Source organism: Crocuta crocuta, unplaced genomic scaffold (genome assembly GCF_008692635.1).
Source record: "Crocuta crocuta isolate KB4526 unplaced genomic scaffold, BGI_CrCroc_1.0 scaffold52, whole genome shotgun sequence".
In the NCBI taxonomy this organism is placed as follows: domain Eukaryota; kingdom Metazoa; phylum Chordata; class Mammalia; order Carnivora; family Hyaenidae; genus Crocuta; species Crocuta crocuta.
In genome coordinates, this window is record NW_027528617.1 from 2821505 (window position 1) to 2846169 (window position 24665).

General features: G+C 38.6%; 1 protein-coding gene across 14 annotated transcripts in view; it reads right to left on the bottom strand.

The window, feature by feature from the left end:
* Positions 1–4755: 4755 nt before the first annotated feature.
* The window catches only part of CAMK2D (calcium/calmodulin dependent protein kinase II delta), a 305906-nt gene continuing 285996 nt past the window's right edge, over positions 4756–24665 (bottom strand). For 9 of the 14 annotated variants that reach the window (XM_077755039.1, XM_077755034.1, XM_077755032.1 and 6 more), the window contains 5 exons: positions 15930–16005; positions 11272–11366; positions 8887–9115; positions 7437–7532; positions 4756–6249 (listed from right to left, as the gene is read on the bottom strand). In XM_077755039.1, the coding sequence (XP_077611165.1) occupies positions 7466–7532; positions 8887–9115; positions 11272–11366; positions 15930–16005 (467 nt within the window). In that variant the 3' untranslated portion in view covers positions 4756–6249; positions 7437–7465. Of the gene's footprint in view, positions 6250–7436; positions 7533–8882; positions 9116–11271; positions 11367–15929; positions 16006–24665 lie in introns of those variants that run through there. The other 5 variants (XM_077755040.1, XM_077755041.1, XM_077755036.1 and 2 more) reach the window with 2 other exon arrangements.

The following is a 24665-nucleotide window of genomic DNA, read 5'->3' on the forward strand; positions in this document are numbered from 1 at the left end:
GCAGTGTATAAATGAATATGAGACAAAATCCCTGCCCTCAGTGTGTATATTTTACTGGAGAATAGGATTATAAATAAACTGAAGAAAATATGTTAAATAATAAGTGCTAAGGAAAATAAAATCCAGGAAGGAGAATACATAGTGTCTGGTAGGAGACTGAAGTTTGAAGTCTTGGATGAGATGGTCTATGAAAGTTTTACTAAGAATGTGGCTTAATTCTATAAAATAAATAAGAAAGCAAAGACGATAGCCACTTGGATCTCTGAGTATTCCAGGCACAGTAAATAGCAGATGTAAAGGCCCTGAAGCGGGGGCATTTCTAGCATGTTTATAGAAGAGTGAGTGGGAAGGGTTAAGGGAGAATTCATACCCAGTAATAACCACGTAGGGTACTCTAAGGACTTGGATTTTTACTCTGAGTGATAAAGGAAACTACCGAATGGTTTTGTCCAGAGAAGTGACATGTTTGGCTTATAATAAGCTCATTACAACTGTTGCCTTTAGAGTCAAGAGAAGAGAGAAAAGAAGAGAAGCTGAGAGAGACCGGTGAAGGGGATATTCCAGTACTTTAGAGGAATATGATAGTGATTTGGCCCAGGGATGTAGCAGAAGGCATTGTGAGAAGTGGTCACATTGGTTCTATTTTGGAGGTAAAAGTGACAGGATTTCAAATAGAGAGGAATTACAAAAGACACCAGGATGTCTGGGCTGATCCAAGAAGAACTGCATTGTCAATTATGTGAGATCTGGAAAGGACTGAGGGGAGCAGCTTTCAGTACACTCTCAAGAGCTCAGTTTTGGACGTTTTACGTGGAGATGCCTGTTGGATCTACACTGCAGATTTCAAATAGGCAGCCGGATCTCAGTGTTTATATTGAGTATATATGGTTGGACATATATACTTGAGAATCATTAACATAATCTAAAGCCGTTGAAATTGCAGTTAATTATCTTGGACCAAAAAAAGTTCTAAAATTAAAAGTCAAGTTGATGAAAGGGAGCAGTTAGAGATTCGAAAGGGCATCGAGAATGATAGGAAGAAAATCAGGTGAGTGTATTGTCTTGTCTCAAAGACCAGAGAAAAACATGTTTCAAGATGGAGACAGTAAACACCTTGACAGATCACATAAAAGGAGGACTGAGTGTTGATCCCTGGAATTAACAGGGTGGCCGTGGGAGACTGGGAAAAACTGGCGAGGCAGTACAGGCAACTGGAGCGGGCTCAGGAGGAATGGGAGGGAGAAACTGCAAAGGGCAGTTATGAACAGTCCTTCTAAGGAGTCTGTCTGCTAAGGAAGGCAGTGGGCATCGGTGGGGACAGCCAGCAGGGAGGAAATGCTTTACACTGATGGTGAATGATGGTGAAGCGGGGAGAGCTGCCAGAGCGGTATCTAGGGGTAGGTGCAGGAGGGACGGGCACAGGCCTTTGGCAAGCGCATCAGCTCTTTGTCCCCATCCCTGGAGAGAAGGCAGGGTGTGCAGAAAGAGCTGTTGAGATGGCTTCATTTCTTGCAGTGAAAATGGAAGCGGGGCCCTCCTCTGAGTGACGATGGGAAGGAAGAGGTGGAGGTGGAAGATGGTAAGGAGAGTCTGGCCTCGTTGGTGGAAGGGTGGGAGAACGCGGACTAGGGAAATACAATTCCTGGGCAGCCACGAGGATCTGTGAGGGGGTGAACGGCAGCGTTGCTTACTCTCCGTCAGCCACATTCAGCAGCCAGAACGTGAGCATGGCCCACGCAGACCGATGGATGTGTCCCAGTTGGGAGTTTCCAGGTGAGTGAAAAAGGAGTTTGTAAATTCAGACTACGTTATGTGTTCGGGCTGAGTCAGGCCTCTTGGCCTTAGGGTAAATTGCCGCCTCTGTATCCCAAAGCAGTTTCTAAATACCTAGTTACAGAAAGAACATTGCTAGGATTTATATAAATAGTTCACACTTACCCTGCGCTGCCTGTATAAACCTGGCAGTAAGAATTACCTGACAGTTCTTGGCCATTCAAAACTTTGAGAATGGGGTAAATCACTTTATGTGAAAATAGCACTTGTTCTTCCTTTAATATCTCGGGTAGTACCTCAGGAAAAAAAATGTGCTTTGGATTTATTTTTGTGGCTCTCCATTTTCTTGTTTAAAATGAAGTCTCAATAATTCTGGGCACTTTAGCAGGAGAGACGTATTAGGAAGACAGCTGTGCAAGGAGTATGGTTCAAAGATACTAGAAGCACCCCTTCTGGAAACCCAGTGCTGGCGCCTGCTTGCTGAGGCCTGAGGTGCCAGCACAAGGGCTGTCTGACCATAAGAAAGGGGTTTAAACTCCAGTGTCGACAGGAGCTGGTGGCAAACAGCAAGGGGTCATTGGGGGCGGGGGGCAGGCAGAGCGATTGGTCTCTAAAAGAGGCTTTGGCTTTTCTGTCACCACAAGTGCACACAGGACAAGTGGGGCAAAATCTTACAAATTTTCAAATTAACCCAGAAGTCATGACTTTGACATGAAATCTCTGATTTTAAAATGTTGGCAACATTTTTTTTCCCCCTCAAAAACCTAAAACGTTTTTATGGGCAAACAGAAAAGTCTGGCTGGTACGGTAGTAAAAGCTTTTAAAAATGGAAATCCTTCTAGGGTAAGATTAAGAACTGAATTTCATCGATGTTTCCTACTGGAGTCTATGGGAGAACATTTCAGCCTACTTCGGAGGATTGGTTTTGTTTGACAGAAAAGTAGGAACACTCAGAATGTGTCCTGCTGCTCCCTCAGCCGGGGTGGCTTATCCCTGCTTCTTGTTCACATCATGGATACATGGTCGAGCATGCTGATGTTCATTATAATCTTTTTATATATTCTCACTTCTTAAAACCTGACAAAAGATTCCACAGAAACAGTGAAGGAATTGTAGATAGCAGTAGAATTTTATTTGAGGAAATCACTGAGATGTTGTGCCATCTACTTTTACCCCTAGCTTATGTAGGATTATTTATATAGGGATTCAGAATTTCAGTGATTTAAGATTAAGATTCCTTGAGAGTTATCTTAGAATAAACTAATTTATTTCATTTCATCTTCCCTGCTTTTGCCTAGATGACTACCTTATTCAGTATCTCTCATCTTCCTGCTGAGACAGTCGACATGAATATATCCTTAGCAATATCCATAAACCAGCATTGAGAGCAGCCCATAAAACAACAGTGTTCTACTCCCCTGAGCGAGGAATGAGAAGGACATGAGAGTGTTAATATCAGTGATTGTAACAGTTACAGCTGCTACCATTTAATATTATGTACCAAATATTACTCTGGCGCTTTGTACCCATCGTCTCTAATCCTCATAGTACCCCTATTAGATTGGCATGTTTGTTCTCATTTTACAAACATAGAAACTAATGTTCAGAGGGAAGAGTTAACATGGTCAGAGTATCCAAGACAATAGTGACAGAGGTAAGCATTATACCCAGTCTGGTTGACTGCATTTTGAGGTTCCCGTTGATAGCTTGGCCATTGTTCAAAATTATTTATTAACAGCTTCTCCCTTCTTGGCCCTCTTTGAATTTAGAGACAAAAAAACTGAATATACAGTTCCTGCCTATAGAGATAGTATGGTCCATAGAGGAGACACAAGATGTATCTTTGAAACCATGGGGCTGGCAGGAGGCAGACCCGAACTGCAGCAAGTACTGAGAGGACGAGCAAGCTTAGAGCATGGTCTAGGAAAGTTCAATCAGGTGGGTGACGCTCGGAATTGAATTTTTAGGAATGAGTAAGAATTAGGTTGCAGAAGCAGGGGGAGAATGCTCTAGGTGAAAAACAGCATAAATAGATGTGTGATGCTTGCAGTCAATTGAAAGGTGTTGTGCTTGCTGTATCCTGGAGATGACATTAAAGTGTTATACAGTCAGGGGTGGCTTACAAAAGGGACATCCTAGTAGCCAGTGAAGGATGGAATGGGGGCACATCTAGAAATTTCAGGACTCTTGTTTTTAACTGCTTTGTTCTCAGAACACTTTTCCTAGGAGAGACTTATTTGGGGCATATACTAAATTAACTTGCCATTATTACCAAGTACATTCTTAAAAGGAAGCACAGTTCGATAACTTCATCTTTACATCAAAGGTATATTGTTATGAATTAATGAGACCAGTAAGGACACACGGCTGCTGACACTGGCCAGCATCGTGCATGCATCAATACAGTACCTCTTCTTAAGAAATAAAGATGGACACATTGTCAGCAGAAATCACAAATTTATTAACTCTTAAATATATCAATCAGTCATTTACCATTATGGCAAGAAATATATACAGTGTCCCATGGTAAACTGCAGTGTTTCAAAATGATAGAAGATAATAAATGTGTAATTCAGTTGTGGTGGAGAGAACAAATCACAATTTATTTCCTCACATCTTAGTGCGGAAGACAAACTTGATCTACGGTAATACTTCAACACCACATGCTAAGTTAAAAGTGTAAAAAAAAAAAAAAACCACTCTATACCTATTATTTTTAAAATACATGTATGCCACGAATAGCCGTTTCACAAAAAGATAGAAGAAATCAAAAAGGGGAAAATGAGGCCATTACTTTTTCACAGATCTTATTGGCAGGATAACATGGCTCAATACATTTACTGTATATATTTATTTTAAATATATATTTTTAAATCGTGTAATTATCAGAAAAGCTTCAATCCATCTACCATACATCCACTAGCAACAATATCTAAAGTGATTAGTAATCAACACATAAGGGTGAAATGAGAGAAAGAGGGAGGGTTTTTTTGTTTTTGTTTTTAGTTTTTTGCTTCTGCTTTAAAAAGAGGCTTCTGAAGACTGTGAATTACTATTGTTAAAATAACGCTGATGAAGATACCATGCACTAGGAAGCATTTCAGAGAAGAGAAACAGCCTTACGGGAGTTGAATAAACAAAGGAGAAATGAGGAGCACGAAGAAAATCTGGGCATTTCCCTTTTCTTTTTAAACTGGAAAATCCTAACCTCTCACAGGAAGATCATGTCACTGACACAAGAGAAGAAGCTAAGAAAGCACAAGCCACAAAGATCAAGTTCTAAACACTTACTTAAGAGAATGGAAATCACTTGCAGGCCTCTCTGACTTTAGAAAACTAGCCAGTGGTGAACCAGGAGGGGCCCATTCCACAAGGCAGAACTAAGTGTGCATTTGCACAAAACCCTGATCTGCTACAACTTGGTATTGTCCTTGCGAGTCCCCTCAGTCGTAAGATACCTCTCAGGTAATCTAGGACCCTCCCTGCTTTTACCTAAGTTTAAATAATTCTAATACCACCAAGTCTCTGGTTTGGACACAGGGATTCTAAGCAGAATTAAGAACCTTTAAAATCTTGACAAAGTTTTCAGGGTCCTGCAGACGGTAAGAGTGCTAGTTTAGTTACCTCCATTATGCAAATTTCACTTTCCTTTCTGTCTGGTAGTGTGTGAGAAAAGACAGAACAGAATGGAGAAAAAGGAAGCAAAGAGCAACAAATGAGATCAAATGGAGAAAACAGAGCACATGTGTGAGAAAAGAATAGAAAACCCAGCGAATTCACCAGAAGCGTGAGTATATCCTCAAGTGATCACGCGTAAATTATGTGATTTTTTCCAGTTTACCATTTGAGCAAAAACAAGATGACTTTAGATGGCAGCAAACAAATGGATTCTCGCTTCCACATCCTTGGGTGATTTTGCTCACATATCAACCTACTTTAATTGTTAAAGAGCAACAAAGCATTCATGAAAAATCATCCATTTCAACCAGGACCACACCAGGAAACTGAAGATGTTTTTTTTTTTTTTCTTTTTGTTTTCTTGTTTTTTTGTTTTTTGCTTTTTTGTTAAACAAGCCCAAACTGATTAACAGCGAAGAGTTTTAAAAATTTACATTTCTCTTACAAACGGTCATTCAGAGAACAATAATTTTGAAGTCTGTTAAATCTTGGCATAAACAGAAACTTGATGAATACGCTGTGTTGGGAACATCGCGGAATTTTTTTTTTTGTCTGACCTCCCTCTATTGTTTGCCAACAGTAATTTAAGTTTGCATGAAACATCTCCCTCGTTGAAGTGTAAACAATGTATAGGAAGGAATATATGACAAAATGATGCATCACATATGCATTACATGTAGGACCTTCACAACTTCATGCACTCAGAAACATGCATGAAGAAGAGCAGAGGACGGCCCAGGGTTCCCATCCAGGTGCCTTGAGAACAAAGAATGCAGAAGTGGCACTGTTGATGTTTAGCTGAAAGAAAGGTGGGGGGGGGGGGGGGGGGNAAACTAGTGTCCAATTGTTTTGCCAAAGATGTGACTAGGGGACAATTTTATACCTTAGCTAAATTAATGGATTGAAAATAAAATGTAGGAGATGTTTGCTTGCGATCATGAAAAGATGAAATACATGATGTTAAGCAGAAACGATATTAAAATAGATTACGGCATTAATTATCTGTCAACTTGTCCGCATAGAGCTAAGCTGAAAATAGAAACGGGAACCCAGGCTTCAATCACATTATTGAAGAATTCAATTGAATGCATTGAAGCATTATTGTAAGCATTCATGTTTACTAAACAAATATCATTTTGTTAAAATTAAGGTTAAGTTCATCCTTAGCTTTTGTCATTATTCTTAGGCTCCTTGGAAAGTTAAACCTAGAAGTCAACTTAACAAGGAAGATAGCCTCAAAAGTGGAGGAAACGGGATTATTTAATTGGAGGGGGTTCTTTTTTTTTAATCCAACAGCTGGGAGCACTGTTTCTTAAGAGCTCTGATAAGGTTCAGTGCTTTGAGTGGAGAAAATATTCACAGCATTACCACATGTATCTGGATCCAAATCTAAGTTAAGAAACAAATGTTAAAAAACAACACAGGCATGAATTTAATTACAGTCAACTTTCAATTATCTTCTGGAATTACCCACTATGTGAGTTTAAAATTTCAGCTTGACTTCCTCCTGTGTCCTGTGCTCATGGTCAAATACTATTATAGTCAGTCAGGCACAGCAAATTAATTTATAAATTAACCTTAGTCAAGTGCTTAATTGGAATTACCACCTCTAGAAAAACACCCAAAAATCCAACAACTTGGTATAAATTAGATCTGGATAATTGAGAGTTGTCTGAATTGACTCAGACATAATGGACTTTTGAGGTGAGTACTCCAGGATATTCTAAAATACCAAAATCCATATGCTGAAGGGGAGGCTCTTCTCAGTGCTTATTACCTTTAAAACAAGGGTTATGCTACAAAATGAGGCCAAACATTAGACTCAAGAGCTCATGCAAAAATGCTATAAATTTCCAAAGACCCTTTTACATTTTCCATTGAGTATAACGCAAAAGAAAATATTCTTAAAGGTAAGAAAAACAGCCATGCAGCTTTTTAGTCATTAGCTCCATTCACAAAGTATCCCGGAGCAGGACGTTACTTACAAGACCCATATGTGAATGGTTTTCAGGCCTTAGATGTTTTGCCACAAAGAGGTGCTTCCTGAGAAGTTTTCTTTCCCATTTGGAATACAGGATGGCCTATTAAGAGAAGCCCCATTTAAGCCACCTGGCATAAAATGAAGTTTTCTTAAATAGGCTCTATCCCATAAACACTTGAGGGAATTGTAGAAAAACCTTACCCTCTAGTACTGGATAAATGTAACCCCTTCCATATTAACTGGCAATTAGTGCTGTACCTCTTTGGGGTAAAAAACACACAAACATGGGTGTCTTCATTATTATATTCCTCTGGTCATTCTCTTCATTACATAGCTATCTTTTTTTTCCCTTCATAACTACTTGTTATAAATCCAACAGTGATACATAAATATAATTACTAAGGCTATAGAGAAGGCCTTTGAAAACCACTGTGGTACATCATTAGATTAAGAAATTTTGATTGAGTCTCTGGAGTTGAATGGCTGTTTGCATAAACTTGACTCCCCATCCTACTCCCTCTCCCCTGAATATTAACAGGTGATCCTGGTGAGACAGTTTGGAATGAGACCAACAGTGGGCCAAAATTCTGGATCTAAACTCCCCTCGTTTTCATCTCATCCCTTCACTGATACAACCTTATTTCCCATTAATATTCCCCTTTACTGCAGTTGCAGCCAGCCTTCCTTACCCATAATCCTTTACCATATGAAGCTAACATCCTGACATTGTCCTATCCTTATGACAGTCCTGGACTATCTTCCATTTAGCCTGTGTCTCCAAATTCTACTTAGAATGTTGCACAAGGTCTTCTTGTATGCAAGAAGGTATACTTGTTCTTCTACGCAAGGTATACTTCCAAACTGTTATGAACATTTGCTACATTGGTCATTCATTCCATTCTACTCTGGAGTTGCTTGCAAAGCTCATAATTTTTCTTTGGTATCAGTCATAAGTTAAGCACCTAGGAGATGTGCAAGAAATATTTGTCTAATTATTGATTGGAAGAGCAAACATAACATCTGAGGTAGACTAGCATAGTGAGGAAGACACTTGTATTTTGAACGCTGTGTTTATAAATTTCTTCTAATATCTGTACCTGAGCCCAGCAGATCATCTATAAAGGTTCTGATATGGTATTGGTCATTTTAGAAACTCCTCCTCACTTTTTCCTCCCACATCACCTTCCTCTGTCAATTGTGACAACGAAGTCACAAACAGTTTGCCGTATTACATGATTTAAGAAAAAGAAACCAGCTTGCTGGGGTATCCTCCAGTTCCTAACAGCTAGTCTAATTGATTTTTCTAGAGAGTTACAATCTATTTCTCCTTGAACATTCCCACCAGTGTAACTGACTTCCAGCATTAAACAACAGATGTCATTAACAATGGAGTAAGTAAAAAACGCTGACCATAGGTATATTAACAAAGAAGCTGACAGCCTGGAAATATTTACTTGATGGGTACTGTTGGTGACCCAGAGCGATGAAAATGAACATTCTGCCACTTTCCATCCCGGCGGTGCCACACACGGGTTTCTTCTGACTGCATTGTCTTTGGCATTCCACTGCCATCCATGTACTGTGTGAGCCTGATGTATGCTATGCAGGCAGCATCATCACCTACCAGGTGCACGTGGGGGTTCAGGATAATAGTGTGGATTGGTTTATTGCTTTTGGACAAAGCTGAAAGAGAATAAAATGAAAACAAAACTTCATTACTACATAAAGAAAACCAAAACCGGTAACTTCATCTGGGGCCAATGAATGGAATGTCATTCATTCATTCGACTACTAATTGTTTGCATGGAGTCCCTGGCACTGTGCAAAGAGCAAAAGTAGATAGTCATTATTTTCTTCATTTCCCTCTATAAAGAATTTGTCACTCTGGAAATGGTGGGACACACAAAGCTGGAGCTGAAGAGGCGTATTTATTTATAATGGGAAGTGGTTAAAAACAAAAGCCATGATACAGAGAGGGAGAGGGCCTGGCCCCAGACACATGGAGCAGTTGAGAGGATACCCTGTGGTCTTGTTCATTTTTATGAGTTAGTTAATGAAGTACATGGGACAAGGGAAATACATCAAGTATCAAACATGGAGATAACTGTGTCCTAAAAAATGGGCCATAATGTTGAACCTGTTTTCCATTTCATCCTGTAACTCCTTTACTTCATAGAGCTCATTCCATGATGGTCCAGTTGTGGTCATCCAGTAAAAATCCAAAATTTGGTTGTTGGCCATATAGCCTGGTTCTGAACCTCTGATCCTTTGATTAAGCAGCTCTCCCTAGACTCCAGCTTTTGGTGTTTTGACAATAGCTACACATTTGAATTATCCAGTGACCAAGAGTTGTGAAGATTTAGTGCAGATGATGATTGATGTTATTCTTTTATTAAAATTTTTTATTAAAGTAATTTAATTAAAAAAATATTTTGAGAGAGAAGCCCAAGCAGCCTCCACACATCAGCACAGAGACCAATATGGGGCTCAAACTCACCAACCATGAGATGATGACCTGAGTCAAAATCAAGAGTCAGATGCTTAACCAACTGAGCTACCCATATGCCCCTGAAATGTTTTTTGCTTATTTTTGAGAGAGAGAGAGAGAGAATGCAAGTGAGGGAGGGGAAGAGAGAAAGGAGACAGAGGATCTGAACCGGTCTCTGTGCTGACAGCAAAGAGCCCAATACAGGGGAACTCATGAACTGTGAGATCATGACCTGAGCTGAAATAGGACACTTAGCCAAGTGAGCCCCCCGGACACCCTGATGTTATCCCTTTAGATCACTAAAACAGGTTAAACTGTTGTTTTACCTGTTATCCAAACCTGCCTCCCATGCTCAGAAAAGAGCTGAGTAAATTACTCAATGCTACAGTCACATAAAAAGACTCTATTATGAAGAATATGCATTTATGGTAAGTAGTGACATATAGTTTATGTTGAAGTAAATTAAACCTTGAAGGGGCAAATTACTCTTTTATTAGAGAGGAGATGGTGTCAACTGAGAATCAATTGAAAGAAACATTACGAGAGAATGAGAAAATTTACTGAAGCCCTGTTAAGGCCAATTTGCCACATAATTCTCACAAACGCCTAGTGACTATATAAAAAAAGTAATTCATTAAACATACCTTAAATTAAAAACTCATGCCACGGCAGACATTCTTGTCAATGCTTATAATTACTGGAAATTGATTATCCTAATTGTTGCTACACTTCCTTTTTAAATAATGAATTCACTCTATGTATCATGCAAACGAAACACAGTATCTAGTCTTTAGGGCTAAGGAAAAGGAAGATAAAAGGAATTTCTGGTTCACACTTTTTTTTTTTAATACTCTCAAGGATCTCAGGAGTTTCTTTTTCTACTTTCTCTGAAATGTGGCTATTTCCTCTGAGACCACTTAAATTATTGTGGTGGCAATGACACATTTACCTGATCACTCATTTTCAGGTACATTTCACTTTGAAAACGAGCACTAAATATGCTTGAAAGCACTCCTTTATGTCAAATATCCTGACATGTTATGGTGTCTTTTATTTTTCATACATAAACAATGTTTACAATGTTTTATGAAAACTTACTTTTTTGGTAATTCATTTTGTAGCTTATGTATACAATTTACTGAGACTTAGCTGGGGTATGTTCAAATAGTTTTCAAAACACCAAAACTTTCTTTTAAGCTTGTCATTTTTTTTCAGTTTCAAATATAAAAATCTTTTATGTAAAATACTGAATTAAGGTAAAAATTCTCATTGGAGAATAAAGCAAAGCTACAAAATTGAAATTCAAAGAGAAGTTGGAAGAGGCATGTTATTAAATTCAGAATAAATGTACCATTTTCAAAGTAGAATCGGTGAAAGTCCATCCCTTCCACTAAATTACCCAAAGCTTCAGGTTCAAAAGCAGTAAGGCCTGGGTCACAGATTTTGCTGTAGGGGAAAAAAAAATAATGAAAATAACCAATACATGAGTTAATATACTTTGTTTCACACATATCCACTCTTATTTATCAAACAGTGAAGGAAAGAGTCTCTCTAAAAAACAAACACTAAAAATATAAAAATTTCTTTCACAAGCCTTGGCAAGGTAGGTTGAGGAGCAGATGCCATAAAAGCATTTTGCAGGGCACTATGATAGGCACAAGATAATAATAGCAAGTTCCAGCAGATGATAATCTATACTACATTAGGAGTCTCCTTTTTAAAACTTCTGCTTTCTTCTATTTCCAAGGTGAATTCTCTAGGATTTCTCCAGTTTTTATTTTTTAATTTTTAAACTTTTTTTTAATGCTTGTTTATTTTTGAGAGAGAGAGAGTGCACAAGTAGGGGAGGGGCAGTAAGAGAGGGAGATACAAAATCCAAAGCAGGGTGCAGGGTCTGAGCACAGAGATCGATGTGGGGCTCGAGCCCAGGAACTGTGAGATCATGACCTGCACTGAAGTCGGACACTTAACCGACTGAGCCACCCAGGTGTCCCATCTTATTTTTTAAATGTTGTCGATGTCCAACACACTCTCCAAGTCCTACAAAACCAACATTGGCTCTGAAATGAAATAATTTTGGAACAAATTATGATACCTACATTCATTGATTTGTAGGCATATGTCATCTCCTATACTTTCTGGAAAAGCTATGTTTAAAGTTTATTTAAAATTAATGAGAGGTTCAAATGCATATATTAATGTTCCTTTTAATCCTAGAAATGTAATTCAACAAAGAGAGATGATATTTTTAAATATTCAGAGAAAGCCAATGGGCTTTCTTTGGAGAAATTTATTCAATGAAGAAACACCTAAGTAGCAAATATTCTTTGAAATGATTATAATATAACAAGAAATAGAAATAATAGAAATAATAGAAATAAATATAAAGTGCCTGAAAACCAGATTACTTACATATAGGACAGGAAAGATTTAGGAGAAAAAAATGTGAGCTCGGCTTTCAGGAATGAGTAGACATTTTCCAGGTGTGGGGAAGGTGGTTCACAGGAGGAGGGCAGCAAATACAATGGCCCAGTACTGAGAGAACACAGAGTATGTTCGGGGAAGGTCGCTAGTCGCTTGATCTGGGGAGCACTGGGTCACTGGGTGTGTAAGTCCCACGGATACATAAAGGGGGAAACAGTTCCTTGGGCCTGTGGTGAGCAAGATAGGCTTCTCAGAGAAGGTGACACAAAATCTGGATTTGAGGAATTAGTTTGAGTTCATAAAGTGATAAAAGGATTTGGGACTACTTATTTGGGGGGCCAAGCATTTTAACTGTTCAAGAGAAATACAAGTGTCAAAAGGCCAAGACACTATAGTTCTTCACAGTATTGTTCATAGTGTGTGGAACCGAGTTTTTAAAGAACGCTTTTAAAGTAGAAAATAGTTGGGACACCTGGTTGGCTCTGTTGGTTAAGTGTCCAACTTCGGCTCAGGTCATGATCTTACAGTTTGTGAGTTTAAGCCCTACGTCGGGCTCTGTGCTGACAGCTCAGAGCCTGGAGCCTGCTTCGTATTCTGTGTCTCCCTCTCTCCCTGTCCCTCCCTCTCTCACACTCCTTCTGTCTCTCTCAAGAAACAAATCAACATTTAAAAAAAGTGTTTAAAAATAAAATACTTTAAAAAATCAGTAAATATTTCTGTGGTTAGAGTAAAAAAGCCTTAAAGGCAGGGGTGGCAGAGAAGGTAGTGAGGAGGGCTTTTACATCTTGTCTCAGACTTGCTGGTGGGCAGGTACTTTCAAGCTCAAAGTCCAATATATATAATCTCTAAAGGGCAAAATGAGAATAACAGTGTTGCTATGATAACAGGAATTTATTCTGCCAGGGGCTATTCCTTCCTCTATAAATATGACTTCTGGTTGTCAACACTGGCAAATCAAAATTTTTTACTACCTTTTATTGACGCTGAAATCATCTAAGGGTCACTGTACTATGATGGATCTCTTTACCTAACTATCAGAGAGAGTCAATAGATCTGAAAACCTGTTAATCTGCTCTTTCTTCCTCTCTCCTCTGTATACATGCATTTATCGCCTGTCATAGGCTTTGGATCAATAAAGGATTCACAAAGCTGCCACTTGATGTATGTGTGTGCGCACACACTTGCTCTGAATAGGTGTTCTAAGGACCAGTCGACAGGTCTTTACCAGTGTATTTTACCACCTGAAAAGCTCCCAGGGAAGGTCCTGTTGGATTATCCCTGGGCCTGAGTTGGGACATCAGGCCAGATTACAGACCTCCACAGGTAAGCAGATGTAATTCCACAGGACTGCATTATTTAAAATACCTAACATTAGGGGCGCCTGGGTGGCTTAGTCGGTTAAGCGTCCGACTTTCGCTTAGGTCATGATCTCGCGGTTCATGGGTTCGGGCCCCGCGTCGGGCCCTGTGCTGACTGCCAGCTCAGAGCCTGGAGCGTGTTTCAGTCTGTGACTCCCTCTCTCTCTGACCCTCCCCTGTTCACGCTGTCTCTCTCTCTCTCCTAGAAATAAATAAAACATTAAAAAAAAAAAAATACCTAACATTAACCTCTTAGAATATAGGAAATGTCCCAGTTTTGCCTGGCTGCCACCACCACCAAAATATACCTTTTTTAACTATTCATAGGAGAATGCCATTACAAAAAAATATGTATTTTAAAATAGTATCATCATGTTTGGAGAGCACGTTCTCATGTTTGCCTACCAAAGTTATTAGCAGAGAGGACAGAAGAGCAGCTTCTGTAGCAGAGTTCTCCACAACTTTGTTTAAAAGGGAGCTCTGGTGTCTGACAAGAGGTTTCTTTTAGGCAAATCTTACTATTTCAAGTGCACTTTATTAAATCATGCTTGCTCTGAATAGCTGAAACACACAAATACACGCATATGCATGTGTTTGCATCTATATGCATATACACATTTAATTCAAAGAAGCAACCCTGCATTTAATTTAGTTCTTACACCCAATTACTCTCTTCCATATTTTTTAACAGATGATAAAAGCAATACCTTATATAAAATTTGGGAAAAAAAGGCAAGAAAAAAACCTTACACTCAATTTCATCTCCCAGGTGCAATGTCCTTTTTTCCTTTTTAAAACCAATTTGGCATATCTCATTCTATTTTTAATGTTTTTCATGTAGTTGGAAGAATTATGTACATTACATCACAAGCATTTTGCCATATTGCTAGAAACTGCATGAACATCCACTGTATCAAATGTACCACATATTACTTAATGGTTTCCTTAATATTGGACATATTTTATTTACTTTGAGAGAGTGTGCATGAATGGGAGGGGTTGAGAGAGAATTCCAAGCAGGCTCTGTGCCCAGCTAGAGTCTAGATCTAACACCTTGAGATCATGATCTGAGCCAAAATTGAGAGTCAGACGCTAAACCAACTAAGCCACCCAGGTGTTCCTGTACACATGATAAATTTTTTATCAGTAAAATTAAAGGATTAAAACAATTTGAAACTTTAGAAATAAATAAATTTGAAGTAAGTACTTTCTGGTATATAGGAACTAAATGTTCCTTCCAGCCACTGCCACCACCACCAACCTAAATGTTTGCCTCCGTTTATACTTCATCCAGTGGTAGAAGAAAGTCACCATGGTCCTACAGTATCTGCATCCCTCTGCTTCTCAGCAAATTTTACCCTTGCTGATCTGATTGGCAGAAAATGCTCTTGAATACATATTTGCATATTTAGGCTTTTTTTTTTTTAAGTATTCAAGTTTTATCTGTTTGGGTAGCCTAATCATTTTATCTTATTTGTGATTACTTCCTCTGCTTTTAAACTTAGGTCTTTCCAATCAGAGATCAAACTCAGTCTTTTTGCATTTAACTCTTTCATTCAAGAGGAACTCACTCATATGGATTAAGAGGAAGGCTTGGACTGATTTTTATCTTTGTCCAAATAGCTAACTTGACCCACATACTTTGTGAAATAAGCCTTTATGCACTATTGTTTGAATGCTTTATTTGTATTTGATTTCCTTTATATACCCCATGGTCCAGCAGTTTATAAGCTTTAAGCATTAGAACATTTTTTCAAATAAATTGTTACCTAAGAGACAAACTCATAAAAGACACAAAGATAAAGCTGAGGCGTGCTGTTCGCTGAAGAGGTAGAAGGCTGCCTCATGCTACCTTCTAATCTCTCGTTTTCCCAGCATCTTGACAGAGCTGCGAGGCAAAACATTTCTTAAACAAAAAGGCACTTTCTGTGTGCTTTCCTGTCTCTTTGTGTTTGCTCTCATGGATGCAGCTCTGCCTGGAATGCCTTCCCCACATGGAGGAGTGGGTGATTACAAGTCTGTGCACCAACCAGGAGAGCACAGACTTGTAATCTTCCTATCAGAAACCTTGTGTTTCCTTTGTAAATACTATTTATTTGTGAAATAAGGCTATCATTGACCTCAAAGCTGGGGTTAAATATAAATTCCAGTACACTGAAGAATGCACTCATATATAAAATATATTTTGTCATAAGCATGAAAGCAAAATACATGTGCCTCTACTCACGTGTAAGCTTCAAAGTCCCCATTGTTGATAGCTTCAATCAGTTGTTCGGTGACTTTGATAATTTCTTGCTTTCGTGCTAAAGGCAAAGATAGAGTATTTTATATGGATTTTGTCCTTTATTCTCATAAAACTCTAACCATATTGCTATTTTTCTTAAACAGGGTTTTACCATTTAAGGTCCATCCCTCCCCAAAACGTAGTGTTATTCTCTCTACAGTCTTGCTGTCTACAGTGTGGCGATGAGCATCATCTACTTCTTTTGGGAGGCTGTAAAACAGATTCTCAGGTCCTACTCCAGACCTGCAGATTCAGAATCTGCATTTTAACAGGATCTTTAGTCACCTAGAAATTGCTGGCTATATTTTTAAAGTAAGTTCTCACGACCTTTAACAACATAATTTTGTAAATGTGTTCAGAGTACAGAGGATGTTTTACACTGAGACACTTTAATAATTATTTTCTTACTGTTCTGCTCAACCAACTCTGCAAAAGGGAATGCCTACACTGTAAATACCATCATATTTAGCCAAATGGCCTTCAGTGAACTCTGTAAATCGGAAAACCAACATATGAATCAATATGTGGACATAGGCATATAATTAGATGGAACCTCCCTGAAGAGCTGTCAACTCTAATACCAAACATGCTTTGTTTCTATATCCAGCTCACAATTGGTAAAATTATTATAGTTGGCTTGGCTCAAGTCCCATCTATTCAGTGAATTCCTTCCTGATTACATTTCCAAGTATTCCTTGCCTTTTTTTAATGCCTACAGTGTATCATTCATTTGGTAATTAAGCATATGCTATGTACCACGACACCTTTTTTAGTTAAATCATTACTGGTTTTATATTGTTATTAAACTTTATTCAGTGTGTGATGGTCTTTCTAGTTAAATTAAAAGCTCGGGGGGGGGAGGTGGTTTGCAATGGGGTGGAGGGAGGCTATTTTTGCATCCTCTAAGTTTTATACCAATGTCTTTAAAATAGATGCTCAATAAATTTGTGCATTTGATCAACCTTCATTAATGACAATCTTTTTATTTCAGAATTCTGTAACTAATGAAATTAATGCATGACAGTTTTTAAAATTAAATTTCTATGAGTTTTGCTTTAAGAACATTGTGATACTTCCTTAACTTACTGGAAATTAACTAGCAGAGTCATGAAAGTTACAGCCATTCTATCTTAGTAAAGCTGCTATTCATAATAGAAAAAGCTGAAGTCTGGTTTTAGATGATTTGTTTTTCAAAGTTTATTTATCTTGAGAGAGAGAGAGAATGACAGTGCAAGCAGGGAAGGGGCAGAGAGAGGGAGAGACAGAATCCTAAGCAGACTTTGTGCTGTCAGCACAAGGCCCAGCTGCGGACTCACCAACTGTGAGATCATGACCTGAGGTGAGATCAAGAGTTGGATGCTTAACCGAACAAGCCACTCAGGCGCCCCATTTTGTTATTGAATAAAAGCAACCAATATGTATTTTTAATGAAACTGATTATTATTAAACATATTTTAACCACAAAATTAAATGCTTATGTTTTCTAGGTTATGATATTCCTTAATTAAAATATTCTGTAAACCTGACCTCATTTATACTATATGAGACGACCCTATAAAGTAAGATTTGTCCAGGGGTGCCTGGGTGGCTCAATGGGTTAAGCCTCCAACTTCGGCCCAGGTCATGATTTCATGGTTTGTAGGTTCGAGCCCTGCATTGGGCTCTGTGCTGACAGCTAGCTCAGAGCCTGGAGCCTGCTTCGGATTCTGTGTCTCCCTCTCTCTCTGACTCTCCTCTGCTCATGCTGTCTCTCTCTCTCTCAGAAATAAATAAAATCTTAAAATAAAATATGATTTGTCCATAAAATGGTTGCTAATAATGCCAAGGTTGATAATATAAAAAATCACTATATAGGTTAGATTTTATAGTTAGTTAAATAATTAATTTTCATTTATATTAGGAAAAAAAGAACAAAGTTACTTGGCTCCTTCACACATGTAAAACATTTTTTGCCCTTGTTCATTTGATTTATGAATATCTAATATATCCAACGCCAAAACACACTGACACAAGTAGTCGTAGGGAATAATTCTGTAATAGGGATGCCGCCAATGGCACATTTAGCTTAATTTAGTTAGGCAATAAGTGATTCATCTGCTTCTGGCCTCAACAGTATGAACATTTGGCAAACGTGCATGACAGCTGACCCGATTCTGGAATATAAAGGACACTGGTGCTCAGAAAAGGAGATTAAGAAATTGTGACTACCAAAACTTCCTCAATATTAAACCTTGTTTAAAGCTAATAAATTTTGTTGTTTGCTAAGTAAAAAAACCACAGTTTAGAAAACAATGGCAAGTTTTAAAAACGAGATGAGGGAAAAAAATGAATGTAATATCAGTGCCCTTTTTAGAGCTTCGTTAGGCTAAGGCTCAGTTTATAGAGCGTGAAAAGTTCAAGGTCACTTTCTGAATTCTCTGAACATCTCTGCATTCCGTAATAAAATATGGAATTAGAATACCAGGAATAGGTATGGCCATCTCTCACACTGAGTCCCTGTGGAAATACTAGCTCTTTAATAGTTTACATGCTACAACTGGCTTAATTTTTGTCCTGCATAATCAAAGCCACACAAATTGCCTTCTCTCTTAGTTCTTAGGCTCGGAAACAATGGTCCTTTAGCTGGCAGCACAGCAAGTGGGAGTTAGTGAGAATGCTTCTGTGCTGCACCATCAGAAAAACAACATGACAATCTGGGCTTCAGGGGTGCCTGAACTCAGGAATCTTTAGAGTGCTTACTTCCCTGGGGCAAAGGAGCTTGAGTGAGTCACAGGCCGCACATGACCACTGACTCTTTATAAAGGAAAGCAGAAGTCTGGAAATGAATCATTTGTACATAGTAGTCCACGGTGGTTGGGACTACTCCCACAGTGACCTACAGGAAGAGTGAGGTTTTGGTGCTAGCTAGTGAGCAGTGAGGTTAAAGGACAGTCACTGTGCTAGGTGCCTGGCCGTCCATCTTCTGTAGAAAGGGGCCCCTATCATCTGGCTTTCCCTCTTCCTAAATATCAAGTAATGACCACTCCGGAATTCAAAGTGAGGACAGCTTGTGAGGTGTCACTAAGTAACAATTAAGATGAAGGAGAAGTATATCAATATGGCATTCCCTGAATACCAGAAGTTTTTCCACCTTGAGCTAGCACTTTAATCACAGGGAACTGATTACTCAGTTTTATTTAAAGAATGGAGGTGCTGAAGCCTACACCTACAATCCTGAAGTAGTTGTGGGGGATTTCCAGGTTCCTAGGAGAAAGGCAGGAGAGAAAATATGTGGGAGAGATGCTTCAGATTCTAATTGCTTCCCATGCAACCATGCAAAAGAACTAGGAACATTTTCATGTTCAAATTCATATTCTTTTTGGCTCTTTTACTTTTCTAAAGAGAAAGAGTAAGATAAGAGTGTGAATGGCCCCAGTGTTAAAAAACCAACCTGCAACACAAGAAACCCTGGGAACTGAGAATAAGTACATAAGAAAACAAATGAAAGACCTCAACATATCTCAAACATTAACAGATCTGATCAACAGTGATCAACAATGCTCAGATATGCAGACAAACATTACCTACTGGTTTAACAGGTAAGTACAAAGAATATAGGAACTGCCCAAGGCACAGTGTTTGCTGATTACTCCTTCCCTCCATCTTGAAATACTCTTACTTCTTTCCTGCTTTTCTTAATAATTGTGCGCTCACATGGTCCCTCTCTCATTTGCTATGTTATCTATCTTTACCTGGAATTTAAATGTTTCAATTCCTTTTAAAGGTTCAATTTGAAGCCCTCTTCTCAACATACACTGTATCCTTATGAACCTGTCCACACCAGTGTTTTTATATCGCCATTTATGTCCCAGTGACTCCCACATTGTTACTTCCTTTTTTTCTAGTCCTTTCCTCCACATCTGTGTGTCAGTGCCTAGTTTGGAATCTTCATTTGGATATCTCAAATGCATCTTGAACCCAACATACCTTAAACTGATCTAATGAACTTCTACCTGCACAAATCTATTTGCTTTTCCAGGGATCTCCCTCTTGGTGAATGGCAACATCACCATCCAGTTGCATAAACTAGAAAGAAGCCTGAGAATCATCTTGGACTCCCTCATCCCACACACCCTATCTAACCTTTCAGGTTCTATTGATTTTGCCTGTTAAAATATATTACAAATTGGGGCCCCTGGATGGCTCAGTTGGTTGAGTGTTCAATTTTAGCTCAGGTCATTATCTCACGGTTTGTGAGTTCAAGCCCCACATGGGGCTCTGTGCTGACAGCTCAGAGCCTGGAGCCTGTTTCGAATTCTCTATCTCCCTCTCTCTCTGTCCCTCCACCGCTCATGTTCAGTCTCTCTTTCTCAAAAATAAACATTGTGTTTTAAAATTAAAAAATGTATTATTCTTTCTTTTTTTACCACCATTCTGGAATAAGCACCCATCATTTAAGAATAAATTATTTGAAGACAGACTATGAAATCTTAAATCATCTCGACTCTGCCCATCTCGCCAGACTCATTCAAAGGGTCTTTTACTTTATCCTCTCCACCCCACCCATATAGCCTATTCTCAGAAATTCAAAATGGCCATACTGCCTTCTAGTGTCAGACCTTCATATATATTATTCTCTCTTCTTGGAGAACTGTCTCCAATCTTTGCTTCCACTTATTTTATCAGATCTCAACTATTATTTCTTCAAAAAAGCCTTCTCTGATCCTCCTTTTAGGGGAGGTCTTCATGTTATAAATTCACACATATCCTAACCTACAACTGCCATTTAAAAGCACTGAGTATACTTGTATTTATATATTTAATTGTGTGAGTTTGATTACATTTTCTCTATTTGTAAGCTCTACGAGGACAGATAACTTACCAGTGCAGCTCAACATCGAGGATAGTACATGCTTAATATCTGAATGAATAGTGGGTCCAGAACAAACTCAACTGCTTTCTGACTCCCAATCCAGTGGCCTTTCCAACATATAATACTACATGTTTAAATGATGGTCAGAGAGTCTTTAAAAAATATACAAGTAATAAATGAAAACAATTTGGATTTTAAGAAGTATGTCTTACTGTTTACTGACAGTGAAAGAAAATACCCTTCAACTTGTCTAAGCATCAGATTTCTTTCTCTTCTTGGGACTTATTTATTTTTGCTAATGCAACCACGATTTTAGCAGTCTCCCAGCTCAAAACCCAACTGGGTTACTTATAGACTCTATTCTCTCCTTTCTCATGTTGTCCTCCACGAGTCATATAATTTTCTATTACCATGTATAATGATGTCTCCTACAGTATATCCTCAGCCTCTTCATCTTTTTGCTTGCCCTTGGCAATCTCATTTGTTCCTCTGGCTTTGACCATTTAATGAAGACTGAAAAATCTCTATCACTAACCATAAACCTTTCTGGGCTTCAAGTTCATATTTCTATCTGATTTGTAACCTCTCCAGTTATCCTGGCATTTCAGACCTAGTAGGATGCCCAAGATGGACCTCAAGTAACTTCCCTGCAAAACCTGCTGCTTCTCTTGTATCACTCACCTTGGGTAGTGATGACATAACATGCTGCTCACTTGCCCAAACCAAAAGCCTTGACACTTCCTTTTCTTTCATTTCTTCATATAGCTGATCACCAGTTCCTCTTCATTCATCCAAATCTTTCTCAGATCCATTTCTTCCTCTTTAGGCTAATGGCCTCTTCCCTGATTCAGGCTCATAGAAGTTTCTAACCTCTCCTGCTCCAAGGTCACATCCCACTCACTCCCACTCTCCACCCTGCACTGTTGCAAAATCATCTTTACAGAATAGAACTAACCATGCCTTTCCCCCACTGTCTAGAAGCCAAAGCCCAATCTTCTTTGTTCTTGAAAGGTCTTCCCACTTTATTTTTCTAGCTTTTACTCTTGACACTTCTTTTCCCCCAGGAGTCCCACATAACCTTTTCTACAACTACACCAAGTGCCTCACTTTTCCTCAACTAATCCTGGCTCTTTAATGTTTTGCCTTTCTTCTTACCATTTCTTCTGTCTGGAAACCTTCAATATTCTGTTCCACAGTTATCTCTTCCTTATAGCCTTTCCTAAGCTCCATTCACAGCCTTTTGGACATACTGCAGTCTTCCTAAAGCATGATCACAGGATGTTCAGACACCTGCCCAGGCAGGAATTGGCCTTTTTCTACCTTCAACACCTAGCACTGAGTAAATGCCTATAAGTGCATGTACATATGAATACATAGATGAGGTATATAAAATATGTACATTTTAAAACATTAGATAAATGCCAAGTATACTGATGATGAGCACATCTGGTAGCAGTTTGAAAGTAACTGTGTTAACTGAAAGGGCACTTATGGGGGCCCCTGGGTGGCTCCATCAGTTAAGTGTCTGACTCTTGGTTTAGGCTCAGGTCATGATCCCATGGTTCAGGGGTTCAAGCTCAGGATCAGGATCTGCACTGACAGCATGGAGCCTGCTTGGGATTCTCATTCTCCCTCCATGCTCCAAACTGCATGTGCATGCTCTCTCTCTCTCTGTCAAAAATAAATAAACATTAAAAACCCCTACAAAATCCCCCCAAAAAAGGGCACCTATGGACCTTGCATAACTCAGAATCAGCAGAATGACCATGATATGTGAGGCCATGGTATTTTAGATGCCAGAGTAATTTATATAGGTCTAGCAAGATAAACTAGGCATATCCAGTCAATGTTTAAACTTGTAATTTCTTTTCAAGAGAACTGAGTTCAGAGAAAGATCCTAGTTATTCAAACTTGAGCTTTCCAGTAGTTATAGATTTGGGATTAAGAAGTGTGCTCAGATACACATGTACCCCAATGTTCATAGCAGCACTCTCCACAATAGCTAAAACATGGAAAGAGCCTAAGTGTCCCTCAACAGATGAATGGATCAAGAAGATGTGGTTTATCTATACCATGGAATACTACATGGCAATGAGAAACAATGAGATCTGGCCATGTGTAGCAACATGGATGGACCTTGAGGGTGTTATGCTGAGCGAAATAAGTCAGGCAGAGAAGGACAAATATCATATGTTTGCACGTATAGGAGGATTAGGAGGAACTTGACGGAGGAACAAGGGGGAGAAGAAGGGCAGAAATGGTGGGGGAAAGGGAGAGAAGCAAACCATGAGAGACTCTTGAATGCTGACAAAAACTGAGGACTGATGGATGTGGGGGGAGGGGGGATGGGCATGGAGGAGGACACTTGTGGGGATGAGCACTGAGTGTTATGTGGAAACTAATTTGACAATAAACTATTAAAAAAAAAAAAGTGTGCTCAGATGAAACCACCTGATAATAAACCTTATTCAGGAGTCTATCTTGTCTACTGTGAAACTCAGACTAGGAAATGAACTGTATTTATAGATGCAAATTGATCTTTACTAAAATGTTAGCAGACTACCACACACTGAAATCTTTTAGTGAACTGTGCCTAAAGATTACTTATTTAATGACTGAAAGTTGCACATTTAAAATTTTAGCTTTTTGGGGTCTATTAGCTCATCAGCAATTCTGCTCATTTACTTTTTGCAAGAGGTATAGTTCTATTTCATTTAACTTCTTCTTTCTTCATTTCTCAGAGGATTGGGCACTCGGCTGCCAAAGACTTGAAGGACAGGGAGGTTAAGTGACTTGCTCAAGTCATCCAGCAAAGTGAGAAGCTGTGCCAGGGCTGGAGCTTTATTTGGCTGAGGTATCTGTTTAATTCACTAATCTATGCTCCTTTCCAGCCCACAGTGCCTAATTCCATATTTTGAAATCATAAACTTAAATGAACCACCTAAGTGCCTTTAAACTTACTCTGGCAAGGTGACTGACTGCTTAATTACTGGGCCAAGGTTGTAATTAATTATTATACTGATTTCACAAAACTGGGTGCCCCATGGTTGTATTGTCTTTTTCCACACTGCCATTAACAAAAATAACTCTTAGGAATAGTTATTATCTTCAGCAAACATTTTCATGCTATGGGTAGTTTATAGAAAAAGGTGCCTATCAACTAAGCTGTTTGGCATTTCCTATGCAATTAACAGCTTGCTTCTTGGTGATTTCCTTTTTATTTCACGAGTTTCATGTATTAACATTCAGGAGAGTATTTTCCATTATTTTGGCTTTTAAAATTAAGCCTAGAGAGGATTTTAGAGTTGACTGGTTTAATCTGGAATTTTTTACTCAAATTAAGAGCTGGAAATTACCAAATTTCTCAATAATGCTTTCCTTCCAACAATTGTTGTAAAGCTCACTTATCCAGAAGTCACCTGTTCCATAACATCAACTACTCAGCTCTTTAATCACTAGTGGTCCTCAAGATTACAAAATGAAATCATTCAAACCATTTTTGTAGTTTGCTCCATAAAAACTGCTCTTAGTTTTAAACCCTAAAATGTTAATTGGGGAAGAAGTACTATTAATCTAAGCCCTGTTAAATTTCTATGCCTTGACAACAGATGATTAACACATATTTAAAAACAAAACTCTAGCACTGGGATCATTTAGTATAAGGTTTACATCTTAAAAATAAAGTTTGTGAGGATATCACTGAGTTACAAAATATGACCATGTCATTCCTAAAATGACTCAAGATCTAAAGAAGTAAAACATTTACTAATTTTTGTAAAAAAAATTAAGGGATATGTACTTACAAAGATTTTCATTAAAAATGGCTT